Below are 18,491 nucleotides of genomic sequence, written 5' to 3'. Positions count from 1 at the left end.
TTTTGCACTTCTCACAATATTGGAAATGTCTTAGAAAAAAAGGGGGTGGGGGGCTCACCAGGCAAATCAAATAGTTTCGTGCAGAGCCTGTGGTATGGTGTAGAAAAGCAGCTGAGATTTTATGCTTGGCTCCATCTAACGGATGTCAGGAAGGTTCCAGTCATTGTGGCAATAAAAAGCTCCCAGTGACAGATGAAATAAATCAATGTGAGCGGGTTGCCGGGTTTGCTGCGACAATGAAAGCAGGCATTTTTATTCCGCTACCAAAGCGTGCCATCTTTAACACTATAAAGAAGCGGCCGCCGGCTCCCGAGGGAAAGAACGAGACAAACATATAAAACTAAACGCTACCTACAAAATGATCATTTACTGGGAAGGTTTATTTAGAAAGTAGTCTCACGGACTTTCCCAAGAGAGTTTAAAAATAATGTAGATGACAGATATTACAACGGAAAAGGCTGTTTTTTAGTTTCCTACAGTGTGATTGACACAAAAACTGAATAAGAAATATGGCAGGAAAAAGAAGGCAAACATGTTCATTGGTTCAACCACTGCTTTAAAATCATTGAAATAGATGACGGCTTGTTGACGGCACTAAGAAAGATTGGTCCTAATAATGATCATTTCCAACCCCGTTACAGGATTACTGAGGCCCATCCTTAATGTTTCTTCGCCATGTGAATAGCTGTAATTAGCTACTGCAGTCTGATTTTCCTGCATTGTAAAATGCCGGGGACAGATCGGAGGTGTATCCCGCTCTATTCCACTCTCATCTGCTTCAACCTGCACATGGTTGCCATTACGCCATGTGCTCTCAGCTGCCCCCTCTCTTTCCCTACATCACTCCCTTACACCCACTGCATGAGAATTTTCAATGTATATTATTGCTGTGGCGGAGATAGTGTTTCAAGACCTCCAGGCGAATACTAAACCCACTGGCAGCACATTAGACAGAATACTTGACTTATTAGATATTTCCTATTCTAAACAGTGTCATCAAAGGCTAAGAACAAGAGCCATATAAAACGCAGCAGCATGCCCGCCCGCCTGTTCTGTTCTGTTCGACCAGGCTCATGTGCGGGACTTTCATAGGATTGGCCCTGCCAAACCCGTCTCTTTTCTCTGCCATAATGAAGACAGGATGTGTGCACTTCTTTCGGGAGAAATGTAAGATTTTCCAAGCAAACAGGAGGGGAGAGAAAGCTGAAGGAGGGTCTGGACCTGTCTCCATGTGTGTTGCGTTAAGCCAGAGAAGCTTGTACTGAGGTAAAGGAGGTATTTGGTATAAGGTATTCAGCAAAGACAATGAAAAAAAATGCCCCGCATTGGAAAGGGACAAATAAGTTGCACAGCAGCTGGGAATAAGCAACAGGCCACAGATACAGCCAGATATCCTTTATGCTTCTTCGTCTTTCCTCCCAAGCTGAGGGTGCACACATGCATTTACAATTACAGCAAATACCCCGTCTTCTCTCTAACCACCGCGACTAAAAGAGTGCCCCCTAAGCAAATTTTTGGTCTATATTTAGATGTGCTTACAACTGGAGTAATGGATGATGGGGAACACAATCGTGGGCACAGAAGAAGGAGAACAATGAGAAAACATGCCACAAAGCTCACTGCATGACTGTACAATGTGACTCAACACAGCCAATCAGTGCAATCATAAATATGGACACGTAAACACACATGAAGTCTGCTGCTTTCCCAGGATTTGATCCCAGCTGGAGATCTAAAGTACATTACTGGCTTCTTCCCTGTCTCTGGGCCTGGTTAGATCCCCACTGCACTTACCGAGAAACAGAACAGGTAGAGGGAAAACACACAGCTCTCTAGTCGATATGCATTTACTTTACGCCAATTTATTCATTGACAGAGGGCAATAAATTCAGAATACCATCACGGGGTGTAGCTTCAGGCACGCTCCCAACTGAAATCCCCTTTTCCAGCCATTACTTTCTATTATATTATATAATGGCTGCGCTGAAACGCTGTTTCCACATCCCAGCACAATCTTTCTCTGGACTTACTCGATCACAATCACAAACGTGCAACTGCGCGAAGACACACACACACACACACACACACACACACACACACACACACACACACACACACACACACACACACACACACACACACACACACACACACACACACACACACACACACACACACACACACACACACACACACACACACACACACACACACACACACACACACACACACACACACACACACACACACACACACACACACACACACACACACACACACACACACACACACACACACACACACACACACACACACACACACACACACACACACACGGCCCTCTGCCCTCATCAGCCAATCATGAGGTCATCCCCTTGGAGTCTCCAGACAGAACATTCTGGAAAATGGAGGATAATCCCCAAAGTGTGAAACCGTGAGTCTCCCAAGTGCCAATCATATCAGGGTGCATCTGTACGGCTTCTGACCCCCGTTTCTGTCGGAGCAGTGTGGCTAGAGAGGGGCTAATACTCGGAAGCCAATGTCACATCATCCGAATGCCACCCGTTTACAGTGTTGGCTGGCTAGTTGAAAATGACAACATAACTTTTACATCTGAATACCACATATGCGGCTGATTGTTTCCAGATGAATGAAAACTAGGTTGCAACTCAGGTTCAGAGATCGGGGAACATGAAAATGTGGATGTTTTAAGATGGTAGGGAAGTCGTATGGTAGCCGACAGGAAGGAATAAAATAAATAGTTTAAGGAACAAAGGTGACTATTATTCGTTTCAAAAGGCTATATTTAATAACCACATATTTTCAGTGCAGTCTGAATCCAGTCAAGTAATACAATCTGTGCTTCCAAGGTTACATTAAAGACACAGAAAGCACCAAAAGGACCAATATGTATTCATTACACTTTAAGAGTGGCCCAAAAATACATTAAACAAGACTAGCACTTTGTTCCAAATCACATACTTCCACACTTACGCTTGCTATTTTAAGTGCAGTGCGCTGTGAGCTCCTGGTGTGTTCATAAGGGTCAGAAGGCTTGAAAGGCAGGACTATTCGTACAACCGGTGCCGTTTTAGTGACTTAGCAGAAGTGCAGTGAGCTGCTGCTTTAGCAGATCTGAAAACTTTAATGCCTAACTAATAAAACAGTGGACTGAGTGGGAAAGGAGATGGGTGGATAAATGGATAATAAAACACTTCTGACAACACGTGACTGTTTCCTGTCATGCGAAAATCATATCATTAGAAAACAATAGCAAAAATTGCTCAAATAATTCACGATATCAGATATTTTACCTCAAATAGAAATCTTGTGCATTTCTGGAAAGTGCACAGTGGCAGTATTTGATTGATTTTATCATTAAGGACTGTGTAGAAACTGTAATGTGATATAGTTTGAGACACAGTCCTGGGCTCATTGATCGAGTGAACACAGCATCTGAACCAGCATCCGATCCATCCCTGGACATTGTACAGGCTCTGCAACCTAACCTGGCAGCAAAGCAGTGCTCAGCATATGTCTTTTACATTCCTCTTCTTTCGCAGCGCATGGCAGGACTCTGTGTAGAACAATGATGAGTTTTAATTTGAAACAAGGCCTGATAATTTGATACAGGAAGTTGTGGTATTCAGCTGACCAGTGTTGTAAAAGTGAGTTTGTGTGTTGTCAAAAATAATGGGAATAATGACTTCCTAAGTTGGAAACTTCCTCAATATGGAACAGTAACTCCAGCAGCTGGCAACAGTTCGAGTACATGATGTGCCAAGCTGACACACACACGCACACACACACACACACACACACACACACACACACACACACACACACACACACACACACACACACACACACACACACACACACACACACACACACACACACACACACACACACACACACACACACACACACACACACACACACACACACACACACACACACACACACACGGTATATAACTAGTACTCATTAGCTTGAACCTGCTAAAGCTCATTGAAATGCGTTACCTGTAAACGGCTGTGAACGTGGAGCTCAGGGGTTTCAAAGATAAGGTCTGTGGGCCAAATCTGCTTCACAAGAGGCTTCAATTCAAACCACCAAGCAAAAGGTAAGAATTTGCTGATCTCAAAAGAAAACATAGATTTTATTTTTGAACAAATTGCTTAAGAGTAGTGGACACAACACGACACTGAGACCTGAGCTGAGATATCAGTGATGCTGCCATGAAACCGGTTAAGCCCCCTCAAGATGAGACTCTGCTGTATGTGGCCCCTGCACTAGAATATATTTGACACCTCAGGTGTAGAGAATACACTCATGAAGCATACTCTCTGGAGCAGTAGTTCTCTTGATTATGGAGACTAACATGTTTGATTGACAGGTCAGGTGTGACATCACCAAATCAAAGTTCATCAGTATAAAAATGACTCGATTTAATTATAAACGAGGTGAAAAAAGGTCACTGTGTGGCACCGTTTCAGAAACCCAGACTGGTTTGCAGAAAAAACACGTAATCATATTTTCCTACCAGAGGAAATCGTTTGTTTACAGACTTGATAAAAAAAGGGGAAACACTGTGAAGACAGAACAAGCAGCACAATTTGTATCAGGGCTTGGCAACCCGTGAAAGGCAGTTGCAGTAGCCATAGTAGTCAGCTGAGGTCAGCGGAAGGAGCTGCGCTACCTCTCATGGAGTTCTTGTTGAGAAATTGCTTGTTTATCCCAGTCTCCCCATGTCCTCAAGGGCCTGCAGTTCAATTCCCATTGAAGAACATGGGAAGTCATTACTAAATCTTTCTGACAGGACTATACTTATTTGCAGGATGCCTGTATAGAAGTTAACTTCTGTATCTTGACATCAAAGTTGCAGGTTAGGCTCCTGCGGGGCTATTAACTTTTGTTTCGCAGAACCACAAAGCTGATAGCAGGCCTCTGTGCCTTTGTGCTGACTGGGAAAAAAAAGCCTCAATGCAGTAATTCCTCATTTAATCAAAAATAACAACAATAATACTTAACCAAATGCCATAAAAAGCACAATTCATTCTCTCATTTTCTGGAGGAAAACAGAGGGGGGAAGACATTCATTATGTGAAGTCAGTGCTTTGTGCGCAATAACAGTGGTCACAGAGCATAAAAAGGGCATCAAAGGCAGTCATTTAATACACTGAACTTTGTTTCAATAACAAAGGCAACCTGCTATGCACTTCAGCTGAACCACAACAAAGAAGCAACGGAAGGCCGTGACCCCGGAGCTCGCAAATGGATGCCGAGTACTTCAGCGTGACTGTCAACTGTACTTTAAACAGTGTACTCGAAGGCTCAGGGCGCCGAGTGGGGCCGTTTTAACAAGCTTCCTCCACTCTGTAATGCTGCTGGGGGGGGGGGTTTAATAGCATGTTTCTCAATGGAGCACAAGAGACAATCTCCTACTCTTTTTGTTTTCTCATTCCAAGCATCTTTCTTCAGACCTGTTTTCCTTCGACATGAGAATTAGATTAATAATGTGAGAATATTCTGCCTGCCATGTCTCCTGATGCCTCGTGACATATGGGGGTGAAGGGGGAGCAAACATGGAGCGACAGTAATAATTTATGCCTGTTGACATTCCTGAAGCGCTGGGTCAGTTGGAACGCTCTCCATCCGGAAAGCACTACAGAAGGAGAAGTGGGGAGGCGTGGCGCATCTACAAAAAGGGACATGAGAGAAGCTTGTGAAACGCCTACCTAAAAAATAAAAAATACAAAAATAAATCGAAGACACGAGAGGAAGTCAGAAGACGCTTTTCAGTCTTCAGCTGTCTTATGGTTTGGAACAGAACAGGCTCCAAAACAAAGATGGAAACCGATAAAGGTTGAAGAATAAAAAAGAAAATCTATGAAAAGAGTAAAGTAATGTGGTCCATGTGGGGAACTACAGTGTGCAGCTCAACAAAGACCTGGCTCTGGGACACGTGGCGGCTAAAGCCTCCGTTTCAAAACGACTCAACTTCAAACCCGGTTGTCTTTCATGCCTGCACACGACACTATTTTCCTTACAAATAGAATGCAGATTGCCATTGCAGAGCAGAGCAGAGCAGAGCAGAGCAGAGCAGAGCAGAGCAGAGCAGAGCAGAGCAGAGCAGAGCAGAGATGTATCCACAGCGTTGACACTCAGCAGGCGGTTCTCCACGTTCAGTTAACACCGAGCGCCTTCCCCAAGCGGCTCTGGGCCCATCACTGCCCCGTTCCTAATCTCTGGCAATCAAGAATGATTTAAGTGCTTCGACAGAAACCCACCCTAAAAACTCAACAGGCGACTTATTGCTTTAGTCATCCTGAACAAATCCACCAATATAAACCCAGAATCAAACCCAACACGGAGGTCAGGCGTGAGTGTGATGACTGGAAATACACCACATCGCTAAAATGTCATCGACTCTTCCAATAAGCAGGATGTGGTGCCGTTGTATTACTCACCAAAAAAATTAAGGTTTAGAAAATGTCGGAAAACAATTGTTGGACTAAAGGATCAAAGAGGGAAAAGGTAGCGTGGAATAAGCATTCAGAAATGACGCACGGGATTACTGTGCTCATCCAAGGTGATCTCTTGGCTGGACTTGGATGCATCTGATTGAACTTTGTAACACAACGCTGAAGAACAGATAAAATGTGTTGGTTTATGGGCACATGTGGACCAAAAATGACTTGAAGCACACAACAGTGAGAGTAAAAGTGGATAAGTGCACTGCGAGCACCTCGAGGCCGGTCTTGATTGCTGTGAACGTCGTCCCCATAGCAGCAACATATTCAGCAGACGCTCTCCTCTTTGTCCTCTCAGTTTTGTTTTATTTTTTTCCATGGGAATGGAGCAGGGAACAACTGGCTCTCATTAGCTGTCACCGTCTCCATTTAGCTTTGAGATTTGTGTGGGGGTAATTTTCTAATCTAATATACAGGCTTCAGTATTTACACAAGCAAAGCGTCCCTGAGTGAGGTGGGCTTGATGGTGTTTGAAACGCGTTTCTCAAAGGGGGCGTAAGAGAGTCTGCGGCTGAGCTACTGTGAGAATCCGAGGAATGTGAAATGAGTTTGTTGGAAAGTGTAAGCTGAACACACCACTTGTGACTTGACATGAGTCCTATGAAGTCAGAGCAATTCTTGTTTCATTCCATCAATGCTTATATTTCGCGGCTGAAGCAAAGTGTAGCAACGCTCTGTTTGCAAGCACGCAGGGTAAAAAAAACACACTCGGTGCAGCAGAGCACCTCAGGACCGCTCGTCCAAGCTTTCAACTTAACGTCATTAACTCCAGCATTACGTTTCCATCAAACAAACAACAAAAGGGGCTTTAAACTACATTGTCTTCAATAACGGGCTTGGCAGTTCACGAAAGCAGCCATCTGACAGACTTCAAAAAGCCTCAGAGATGCCTTTCATTAGGTTATGGAGAGTTCTGCTGACACGGCTGCTTGCTCTACCTCGACAGCCATGTTTGTATTCTCTGCTTTAGTAACAAGCTCATGAGGAGCAACAGCGGGGGTAAACAATGGCGAGGTGAGATGAGGCTGTGTGAGGAGGACAGGGAGAGGTGCACGGGCTCGAGGCCCATGTGGTCTCACTGAAGTCCATGAGTGATGCTGCTGTGATCAGTAAAGCAACCAGGAGGGGGGGGCCGTGCACGCGGTCCCATATTCGAAATCGAAAAAAAAGCATGCACTCTTGTGTATGTACATGCAACAGCGTGCAGGACTCAAAGAGTGGCATGACGACAAGAACAATCCTGGCTCGCTGTCTATTTACAGAGCTGAAATTAGAAGAGGAGGATTGAAGTAATCTTCCTTTAATTTCTCTCTGGATGTGCTCCCAGGGCTGAGTGAGACGAAGGCTCTGATGTGCTCGATGTTCGGCTCTCAAAGGAGAATGATGCAAGACCCCCTGTCCCCTCATCTTGGTTAGCACGGATGAGCTTTTACAGGGGGGAACAGAGAGGACAAGTCTCGGGGACTGATAATGAAGGGGGGGAAAAAAGAGTACTTGACAACAAAAAGGACAAGCAGAGCACCCTAAAGGAACTGCACAAACACGGCCCAAAAAGACCATGGAGGAAAAAATGGCATCTCCAGATGTTTAGAAACCTGATCAAGCAACACCTGCAAAACTGTAAACTTTGAAACTTATATACTTTACAGGCTCACAGAGATCGCAAGAGGATTGGACCCAGTGCTAGAAGGACAAACACTCTGTGTGAGGGGTCTGATGACTATGATGATTTGTGACATGCACACTGGAGCGCCTCCAACCAGACAAACTCAAGCAGGTGAGATGGAAAATCAAGGTCAGTTTTACAATACTCCTAGTAATGTTTTATACACGTTTTATGAACAATAAAACTTGCACAGTTCACTGTTAGTGAGAAATATTCATATATGAGAGGAGGTTTAGACAGTCAATAAATATATACGATATAGGAAACAAATGTATTTGGAGTTGCAATATTCCTGATCAATATCACATTTGCGCAGCATGTGAAACACCCCCACAGCCAACACATGCCCCCCTTTCTGCTGAATTCTTTTTACTGCACGGCTACTTTATAATCTAAGGGCCCGTTTACATGACAACGTTTCTAGTGACAATGCATTGTTTTTGCGTTTTTGTTTCCGAAAAGTTTCACGTTAACACAGCAAGGTTTTGGAAACGATGTACGTTTCTACAGAAACGGCAGAAATGCTGAAAAATTATGTCATTTTTTTATGTTGAGCCACAAGTTGGTGCTCTTGTTTTTGTATTGAAACCACACACCCAGAGAACAATATTGTTCATAAACATCATCAATGGCGAGGTCACAGACATTCATATGGACAGTAGGTGAAGTGGGATTGTAATTCTGGGTGACTCTCAACTATACAACTTCCAAGTCCCAGGATAAGATGGACTGGCAGCCATGACACTCCGGAAAACACCATTGTTTTAATTGTTGCACATGAGCAGAACTCCTAACTGCAGCCTTGCATGGGCAGTAGCAGCGCCTCTGGCTTTTACACGCAGAAAGAGCTGGAGTGTTTTCAGAACGTTGTGTTTGTACTGCTTAACATAACAGGGGAGTCGGAGCATTTTAGAAAAGTTCCACCTTGGGAGACGTTATCAGGTACTTAGATTTTCCGTGGATCTGAGCACCGTTGTGTAAACCGACCCCCAAATCGTAAAGGAAGTTTATTTCTCACAGTTTGAGTGAAATTGACACAATTCACTCTAAACTCAAACTCATGCAGGACAACATTTGACTCCTTAGTCTGATTATTGTCTATTTTTAAAATGAAAGATATCGTCAAGAGCTGATTCACATACAAAACAAGCAATTTGATGATGGGTGATTGTTAGAGGTTTTTTTCTTTGAAACTGAAAGCCGCACTAAATCTCTGCAATCGAAACGATCAAAACATTTATTACATCTAGTAATACTAAAACACGAAGTTGTACTGAAGTTGAAAGCCTGTTTTAATTTTATTTTTATGATCCATTCTGTGGCCTTTTATCTGACTTCCTTTTCCTATCCTACTAATGGCTTTCTCTGATCACTGTATTTAATGACTTGGTTTTAATGTCCGATTGTTCAGAATTTAAAACTGAGCTCACAGAGAGCTTATTTTTTTTATTTCATTTTTTATTTTCCACCTTTACATGACCCGGAGAGAAAGACATGGGTGGAAAAACAGAAAATGTTACCGTATCCCTGGAAAATCTTCTAAAAGCCTGAAATGATGTGTACATTTTGCTTTGGGAGTAAATATTTACTCCAATGAGAGCAGTCCAAGAGGAAATCAGTAGTACACTCCTCGAGCATGTGGAAAGACATGAAAAGCAGAGTTGGGAAGCAGCAGCCACTGCACACTGGCACTGTTACTGTTCAGGTTATCCAATCCCCTCCATCACCTGTTATTCTAGGTGGATTCTTGCTTATACAGGTGTAGAAGAAAAAAAAAAAAAAACATGTTTCCTCTTTTCACCTCTTCAGACACGCACAAAAAAAAAGAAAGAAAAAAAAAAGTGGGTTTTTTTTCACTGAACAAAGTCTACTGAGGTGTGTGTCTCAAGTAGTTTGCCCTGGTGTGCCCTGTTTTTACTGTTCCCCTGGGTCTGTGACCTCGTTTCCCTTGCAGGCAGAGAAAGTGAGAGCGAGAGAGCGAGCAGGAGAGAGAGCGAGGAGGGCAATCCTGCCTCCTGCTCACCTGAGTCGTCACCCGATCTCTGGGTTCATGGCGAGGGGCCTCTTGCCTGCTCCTCAAAGGCGCCGTTTGTTTCCCCCCGCGCTCTAACAGAATTCCATCCTTCGTGATTTTATCTGGAGTTTTCACGCCAATTTTGCCAAAACCGATTGAGGGGAGAGCAAATTCAGCTGCTACTGATCTCAAATAGATTGAGTTTCCAAGGGGCCAATTTAAGAAATGTGCCACGGTTCTGCTTTGAGGAGAGACTGGTCAGGGTGCGGGGGCTGAACAGGGAAGGTGAGTTGTTATGACTGGCTGTCAATTAGCAGTTGATTCACACAGGAGGGTCAGTGAGACAGAGGAAAAAAAGATATGATTTCATAACAAAAGAAGGGCAGCAAGATGAACATTGGCTACGAAAGTGTGTGTGTTTAAGATAAGTCGAGACAACGACACTTACTTTGCAGATGTAAGGCGGCCAAAATGGAAAAAGAGATGGCTGCACAGGGAGCTTTATTTATTATTCCTCTCAGCAGCAACAGGGCGAATGAAAATAGTGCTGAGCAGGATGGGAAGAGGTCAGGGTGAAAGAAATCTGGCCCTCAGAGAGGGTTAATGGCCAGGTTGACTGGGTAAGAGCTGACCTCTCAAGAACATCAGCTTCCAACATTTATAGATAAATTGCTCTGGACGTAGCCGCGAATCAAAGCAATTCTGCCGCACTGTCTCATCCCTCGTGGATTTCTACCCTCTTTCTCGCTTGTTTGGTAATCCTCTGTCAAGCTGTCTCCACTGTCTGCTCTGCTCCGTTTCGTTGCTTTGGATTTCCACCCCCATCTGATGTTTCGATGTTTATGTTGGACAGCAGAGTACGAAAGAGCTCCTCTGACACCTCACTGTCCTCCAAAGGCCAGAGGTCACAAGGGAAATTTCAGTTCTCAAAGCTCAACAGCTACGGGACAATATGAAACACTCATCACAGAGAGGAGCGGTCCTGGAAATGGTTTACTTTAAACATACACAGCCGAAGATCCATTCCTCGGTCACTCGCTGAGCCAAGCTTGTCAACAACACCGTGGCTTAGATAAGCTGTGCTGCAGGATTCTGATCCTTGGTTAACACTCCTTCAGGACAAGAGTGAAACTGTTGAACCAAAGAGCCCAACAGGTCAATATGCTTCCTGTTCCCATGGTCACTTTCAACTGAAGTGAAGACTGATGTGGGGAATGGTTTTGATTATTTGAGATGTTTTCTTTTATTGTGTATTTATTGACAGGCAAAGCACAATGTGGAAGGGATGTCTGTGTTGTTTCTGCTGACTGCTGACTGAACAGCAGTACAGAGACCGTTAAGGTCCAGCACAGATGTGATCAAAGCATCTTGATAATCCTGCCACAGTTCTTATGTGGATTCAGTTTGTCACAAAGTTTTCTGTCTCTTCTTATAATCTCAATCCAAATCCATTATCAGAAATGCGTAGACCGAGGGGGGCGGGGTCAAACATAAGAGGCTCTGATCTGGCCCAACAAACCACCAAGCAAATGGTAAAATTAACAAACTAATTTCTTAAGAGTAGCAGACACAACACAACATTGAGACCTGAGCCGAGATATCAGTGATGTTGCCATGAAAGATAGTAATCTGACGTTAGCCTCAAACGCATGTTGTCTGGGTGAGTTTGTAAAAACATGCAAAACAGTTATAGGAGAAGCTTTTTGGACCTCTGACTGGTTTGTTTTCCACCAGAAGGTTTCAGTACAATTGCCTTTATATTGAGATTGTAGTCAATTTTGGTTGAAATAGTTAGCTTTTCTGAAACTACAGACAGTTTCATTCTGTATACTCGGTGCCGTATGAGGCCCCTGAACTAAAATGTCTTTGACACCGCAGATGTCGGCCAACACTTCCTTCATGCACTCACTAAATTTTGGCCATTTGACCCTTAAGCTAACCACACTCAGTCTAGTCTCAGATTTTAACTACTGGTCACATTAGAACAAGACACAAGTAAGATAATATGTTCAATAGACTCTATAACTGCTTTCAGAGTGAAGAAATAGGACTGCTTGATCTAATCTGAGCAAAACCATTCTTTTATATTCAGTGTCAGTCACAAAAAACTCAAACCAGTCATAAAACATGATAGAAAGAAGTTGCTAAGGCGGCCCCTGTTGATGAGATAACCTCTAAACACTTAGAAGACTGGACCTTGATTCCCTCAGTCATTACAACAGCTTAATGAACCCTTGCATGGTGTTAACAGACCAGGGTGAAGGGTCCAGATTTATGTTTTAACACCACTAAGACTGTTCTCATGAGATGACAGACATCTCTCCTCTGGCCCTGAGTCACGGAGTTGCTCACCATCATCAATTGCATTGGAGCAGGAAGACTGTTTAAACACGCAGAGGCTGGGAAACTGGATTTTAAACAAGGACAGGGAAAAACCCTCACCATACAAACAAATTTAAGTGGTGAGCATGTTATCTGTACACCACATGCATCAGTAAAACACAACTACCTCCCCACTAATAACTTAAAACGACTGTCCAAACCCACCGACAAACCAGGGCTGCTACCGAAAAACATCTCTGCGCCTACTGAGAGCTTTCTTTTAATAGCAGATCCTCTTGGCTGGTGATCCAGTCTGCCGTGAAGCGCTGCATGTGCCAACTGTGCATGAGAATGCAGGCCATGTGTCTTGTTCGGGCAGGCATTAAAGAGTACACAGACATAACAGTACAGCAATATTATAATCTACAGTCTGTCAAATTCTATCTGCATCCGGAGAGGGAGACCTCTTCACTATCAGCCAGCAAAGTGATGTAACGAGTCAGCTCTGGAAGGGCCAGCACTTTTCCGAGCAGGAGCGGTGCCAGTCCCACAAGGGAAAAAGGAATGAATGAGAGACGACAAAAGAGCATGGAAAAGGGAGGTGAGTGATCGATTGGGAGAATGAGAGAAGAGCTGGAGAACAGTCAAATGACTCAGGAAAGAGAGTTTAGCTCGATAGTATGCCACATAACCTTGCAATTTTAACCAAGAGCAAAGAAAAGTGGGGATATAAAAGAAGAAAGAATAGAAAACAGAGCAGAGATAAAACAGGTAATGGATCATCGAGACATTTTCTCCATGTGGGTTCACTAAGAACCCTAATTTGAAGGTTCCTGTGAGGCCTGATACCTTCTACCGAAACCATGTACTGGCTTGGCATGTTTCCGTGTGCACTGGCATTGTGTGTGTGTGTGTGTGTGTGTGTGTGTGTGTGTGTGTGTGTGTGTGTGTGTGTGTGTGTGCGTTGTGCATGAGTATTGGAGGAAGTCTAAAGCCCCGTTTCCCATGCGTGTAATCATCCCAGGATGAGGTGGAGGATGAAGCCGAGCGGGACTTCCCCTGTACCAGAGGGTATTTTCCTCTCGCACTGTGGTACAAGCACATGGCTGACCCGGTCTGCCTGTGAGTGTGTGTGTGTGTGTGTGTGTGTGTGTGTGTGTGTGTGTGTGTGTGTGTGTGTGTGTGCTCTTGCTCTTTACTGGTTTGTTGGAATACCTTTCATTAAAACATCGAACAAACAGTGATGCACATAAAGTTTATAAAGCGACAGATGACAGTGAGAAGGAAATAAATAAGTATAGATCCAGTGCATGTGGACGTGGCGCTCAAAGGACAGCAGAGACCAGCACTGCGGAAATGTAATTGACTTTTTATGAAGAGCGGACATCAGAGCAAACACACAGGTCAGCTGTTCAGACATGAAGAAGTGTCACAGTCCTCCTCTGAAATGAAAAGCTGCAGACAGTTAGCAGGCAGAGAATGTGGGAGCCATATGCAAGTAAATGAAGGAGAGTGTGCGTATAAGTGTGTATGTGTGTGAGCAGATGTGTGCATTTCAATGTTGCTGGGTGACACCACTGATGACACAGCAGTGAGATAAGTCCCAGAAACCGCTCGATCATCTATTCATAGCTCTGTGGTTGCTGGAAGCTGACTGATCTGAACTCAGCTTCACTTTATCATCATCGCCATCCAAAGAAATAAACAAAACAAAAAACATCGAGATGAAGTCAAATTGTGACGGACCGTAGCTAACGCCACGACAACATCCTAATAACTCAGCAATTTAAAGAGAAACACATCTGCTGAGAAACCATGCCGTACTTGCTTTGCATGTCTGTCACGATTTAAGTGGAAAACTTGTACAGTGACTGCAGACAACTGACTACAAAGCACAGCGAGCTGGAATGAAACCCATTATGAGAAAATGATCAAGCGTCAGCATGTATGGATGGACAGCTCAGTGTCTAGAAATGGCTGAAATCACACACAGTGCTTGCACACATTGCCCACGTGCCTGGCTTGCCTCACTACTGCCAGGGAACCCAAAAGCCCCTACAAAACAAATTCATTAACCCAGACAATAAAACACAGCTGTGAGGGGCGATGGGAACTGTTTGAAATCAGTGCCTGGGATTGTGCAGAATCTGTTCAAAACAAACAGCATGATAAAAAAAAAAATAAAAAAAATAAAAGGACAAGAGGAAAAGGTTTTGTAATGAGAGAGTGAGTAAGAAGCAGTGTTTAATTTAAACTCCAGTTGGGGACAGTGCTGTGAGAGCGGAGATGCATTATTGAGGCACAACAACAAAAACAACTGCCTGCACCAGATGCCTCAGTCCCAGGACCTGTTTTTAATTGAATCCTTTGAACAGGTTGTATAAGAGAAGTACAAACAATACTGTCAAATTTGATAAATATCATCACCAAAGCTTGGATCGATTACAAAGAAGGAACAAAAAAAAATACATGTACAAAGTCCAGATTATGGTATTGTGGAAACTGGCACAGATAATACAACTAAACTATAGGATGAGTGTGTGACATGCCAGCAGGGTGTAGACAGACATGAGTGGAGTTTAACTACATCGAAAAAGTGTTCACCTCGTCCTCACTTAAACCTCAACACACTCCTGATATGATTGGATGGAGCTGTGTCTTCCATATGAGAATCTATATGAGCTGAGCTCACGCAACACTGCCACTAAATGCGCCACTAGAGGGCTCTATAGCTTGTATAATGGGCCGAGCAGAAGAGGTCTGACCAGTCTTAGTCATCCTGACCTCCCCACTGCAGGGGCTGAGCAGCCGGACCAATCCGGCCGCCAGAAGTATTACGACACCAAGATAGATGGAGGTACAAATAGTTTTACAGACTGTCAAAAAAGACAAAGCCAGGCCACATTTATCCAGAGTAACCTCTATTCTCTGCAGCTGCATTGAGGTGAAAACACACTGACTGACCTCAGTGTTTAAGATACTCTAATGTCAAAACTATAAAACCTTATGAGTAACGAACGTGGTATAATGCACCTGAAACGAACGGGGCATAATCAAATAGTCAAAAGTGAATGAAAGCAGGGGCATTTTCTACAACATATAGTCTTAATTTCCCCATAAGTGAAGGTTGATTATTAGATTACCTCATTCTGGACCTGTGTGTCATTGCAATTTTGCCTAATCCTGCTGAGGACTGCAATGAAACAGCAGATGCAAAGTACGGCAGAAAAAGTTCCCATCGCTTGCATGAAATGAAAAACAAAAAAAAAAAGGCCCAACACGGTAAGCAGCTACTGCCACAATGTTCTTGAGCAATCCTCTGAAGCTCCAGTTCCTCCAGGAGTCACAGCTCATCACAAATGTGCAGAAAAGTGGAATGACAGAGGAAGGTTTCACACTGTATGTGTGGGGTGCTGATGTGAAGCTGCAAGGTGTTGCTGGCAGGGTTTATGTAGCTTTGAGGGAAAACAACAGGACCTCGATGAATCAAATCTAAATGGTCTTATTTAACTGGTGACACTTTCTTGGGGGCTAAGAGTTTTTTTTTTATTTTCAGACTGTTGCCAGCAGACCTCCCAGAGTAACTGCTGAGATTTCTCATCCTGCCGTGAACCTGGTTGAACCCCCTGCAGCCGTTAGCTGCCCCTCAACAGAATCAAGCCATGAATCATTACAAGTCAGGGGTGAGGGCTCAGAGATCACCCAAATCAAGAACAGATGCACAACAGGCACCTCCCTCGGTCTAACTGTGCAACTAACTACAAGAAAAAAAAAAAAAAAAAAAAAAAGAATTCAGAGAACGTCACAGTATCTTTCTCCGATACCTTCCTGTGGAGCTTCTGAAGTGATCTGTGTGGATTGTGACCGTCAACAAATGTTTGTGATGTTAGATGGATAACTCAAACGTTTCTTCCTGAGAAGCCTCCATGACATTACAGAAGCCTTTATGGGATCTGAGCCGTGAGACACAGTCTGCACTCCAGAGTGCACATCCTCCCATAAAGAATTGAAAGAGGAGATAACAGTAAAATCACTCTTTCATTACATCCCGCTCGCCCCCTCGCTGTCTCTACCACGTCCCCATCCCCTCATCTGTGACTCCCATCCTCACCACAGCTGGTAAATATTTTTATATTGCGTTCCATTAGAGAGCTTCATTAAGCGGTCAGACGGGGCAAACGGCGCCTGGGAGATCCCTGTCCTGTAAACAATAGGAAGAGTCTTGAAAGCTGCAGCTGAACACAGCGCAGTAAACTAAGGCCACACTAAAGAACTGCCCTGTGCTGAGTGAGTAAATATTTCAATGTGCTGGATTCACCAGAAATATTCACCAACATCGTCAACATGTTGCTGAAGGATTCTTAATCCAGCTGGGATAGTCAAGTTCTACAGAAAGAAATATACAATTATTATTATCAACAAGACAGGATGAGGCTCGACAGTGTGCGATTTCAGCTTTAACTGAAAAATCATAATGAAAGAGTGGAAAGTGTAAATATTTTTATAAAGCAGGAAGGGTGAGTCTAGATTGGCTCATTTCAGTTCAGTCAAATTGACCCTACTGTACCTTTTGTATTGATAGAATGACAATACAATAGATAGAATGTTCATAATAACTTGACAAGGTGATACCAGCAAGAAGCACTTTTCTATTTTAATAACCTGCTCCTGGCACATCAGCTGCCAGCAACTTTATGATGCTGGTATCAAATTACAAATAAACTGTACCATCTTTGCAAAGCCAATGTAATACCTGAAGGCTGGTCTGTCAGGAAAAGAAGAAAAAAATAAAAAAATGGTTTCAAGGATAAACTAATGGCCAAAATCAGCCATTAGCTTACACGTTCATGCGTGCTCATATTTGTGATGACAGTATGTACCTCTGTGCTTTTCTCTGGCGCGTCCATCCCCACCATGTTGTCTCTGAGGAGCTGCTGAAGGAGCTGCACCTGGGCAACACTGAGGTAGAAATCCAGACTGCTGGTCACGTTCACCTCGAGGGAGTGGCCACACACCACCACCTCCTGGAGGGACAGGGGATGGAAAACAAGCGTGCGTTAGAGGAGGAAGAGGAGGCAGGACGAAAGAGCAGGAAACACATCCAAAACAACATGAGAATTGTTCGCGGCCCCGGAGCATTGTGGCGCTCTCTTTTCAACGTGAATACTCTCACTATCTGCAGCATATCTAGGTCTCTTTATTCAAATCGGTCCCTTCTTGCGCTCTTCCGTCTGTCCTCTCAAGGGTCCCGCCCACAGCCGGCAGTGTAAACCTCAGCCTGGAGGCTACATCTAATAGGATATTACTCACTAACACTGTGGGTTGAACCGCACACACATGGGCCAGGCCTACAGTAACTACACACAACGGTATTGGACCCTTCTGTTCAGTTTCAACCTTTAACAGAGTAAAAGGCAGCTAAGATTTCACTCAACAGTCAGTTTACCATGAATGCCACTTCTTATTATCAGAACAGAAGTATATCAGTATTATGAGTCGTTGTTGTTGTGTGTGCAGCACCAATGTTTTCAACATATGACCAGAGCTGCAATTAATGAGAATGAATAAATGACGATTTAGATGACACGACTGGCTCACAAACTGCAGTCTATAAACAATTTCAATTGTTGCTTCATCTGCGAGATAAACATACATAAATCTGCTAAAGTTAGGATTAGGTTTTTTTTCAAACTAATAAGATCCTTATCAGAAAACCCCCCCAGCTCTGAACAAAAATGTTCAAAATACTTTTTCTGTATCTGTTCTCATTGGCTCCGATTCTAAATTTATGAACAAAAACTGTGTGTGTGTGTGTGTGTGTGTGTGTGTGTGTGTGTGTGTGTGTGTGTGTGTGTGTGTGTGTGTGTGTGTGTGTGTGTGTGTGTGTGTGTGTGTGTGTGTGTGTGTGTGTGTGCGTGTCAATGAAAACTATGGATTAGCTGTTACGCATTGT

The 18,491-nt window shown here is 43.7% G+C and overlaps 1 protein-coding gene across 1 annotated transcript in view; it reads right to left on the bottom strand.

Annotated features, from left to right (window-relative positions):
- The window catches only part of vps13b (vacuolar protein sorting 13 homolog B), a 372,358-nt gene that overhangs the window by 101,393 nt on the left and 252,474 nt on the right, over positions 1-18,491 (bottom strand). The window contains 1 exon segment of the mRNA XM_080472571.1: positions 17,419-17,562. Within this exon segment, the coding sequence (XP_080328697.1) occupies positions 17,419-17,562 (144 nt within the window).

This window comes from Lipophrys pholis (assembly GCF_963383615.2).
Source record: "Lipophrys pholis genome assembly, chromosome: 9".
Taxonomy (NCBI): domain Eukaryota; kingdom Metazoa; phylum Chordata; class Actinopteri; order Blenniiformes; family Blenniidae; genus Lipophrys; species Lipophrys pholis.
This window is presented reverse-complemented; position numbering and strand designations above follow the sequence as displayed.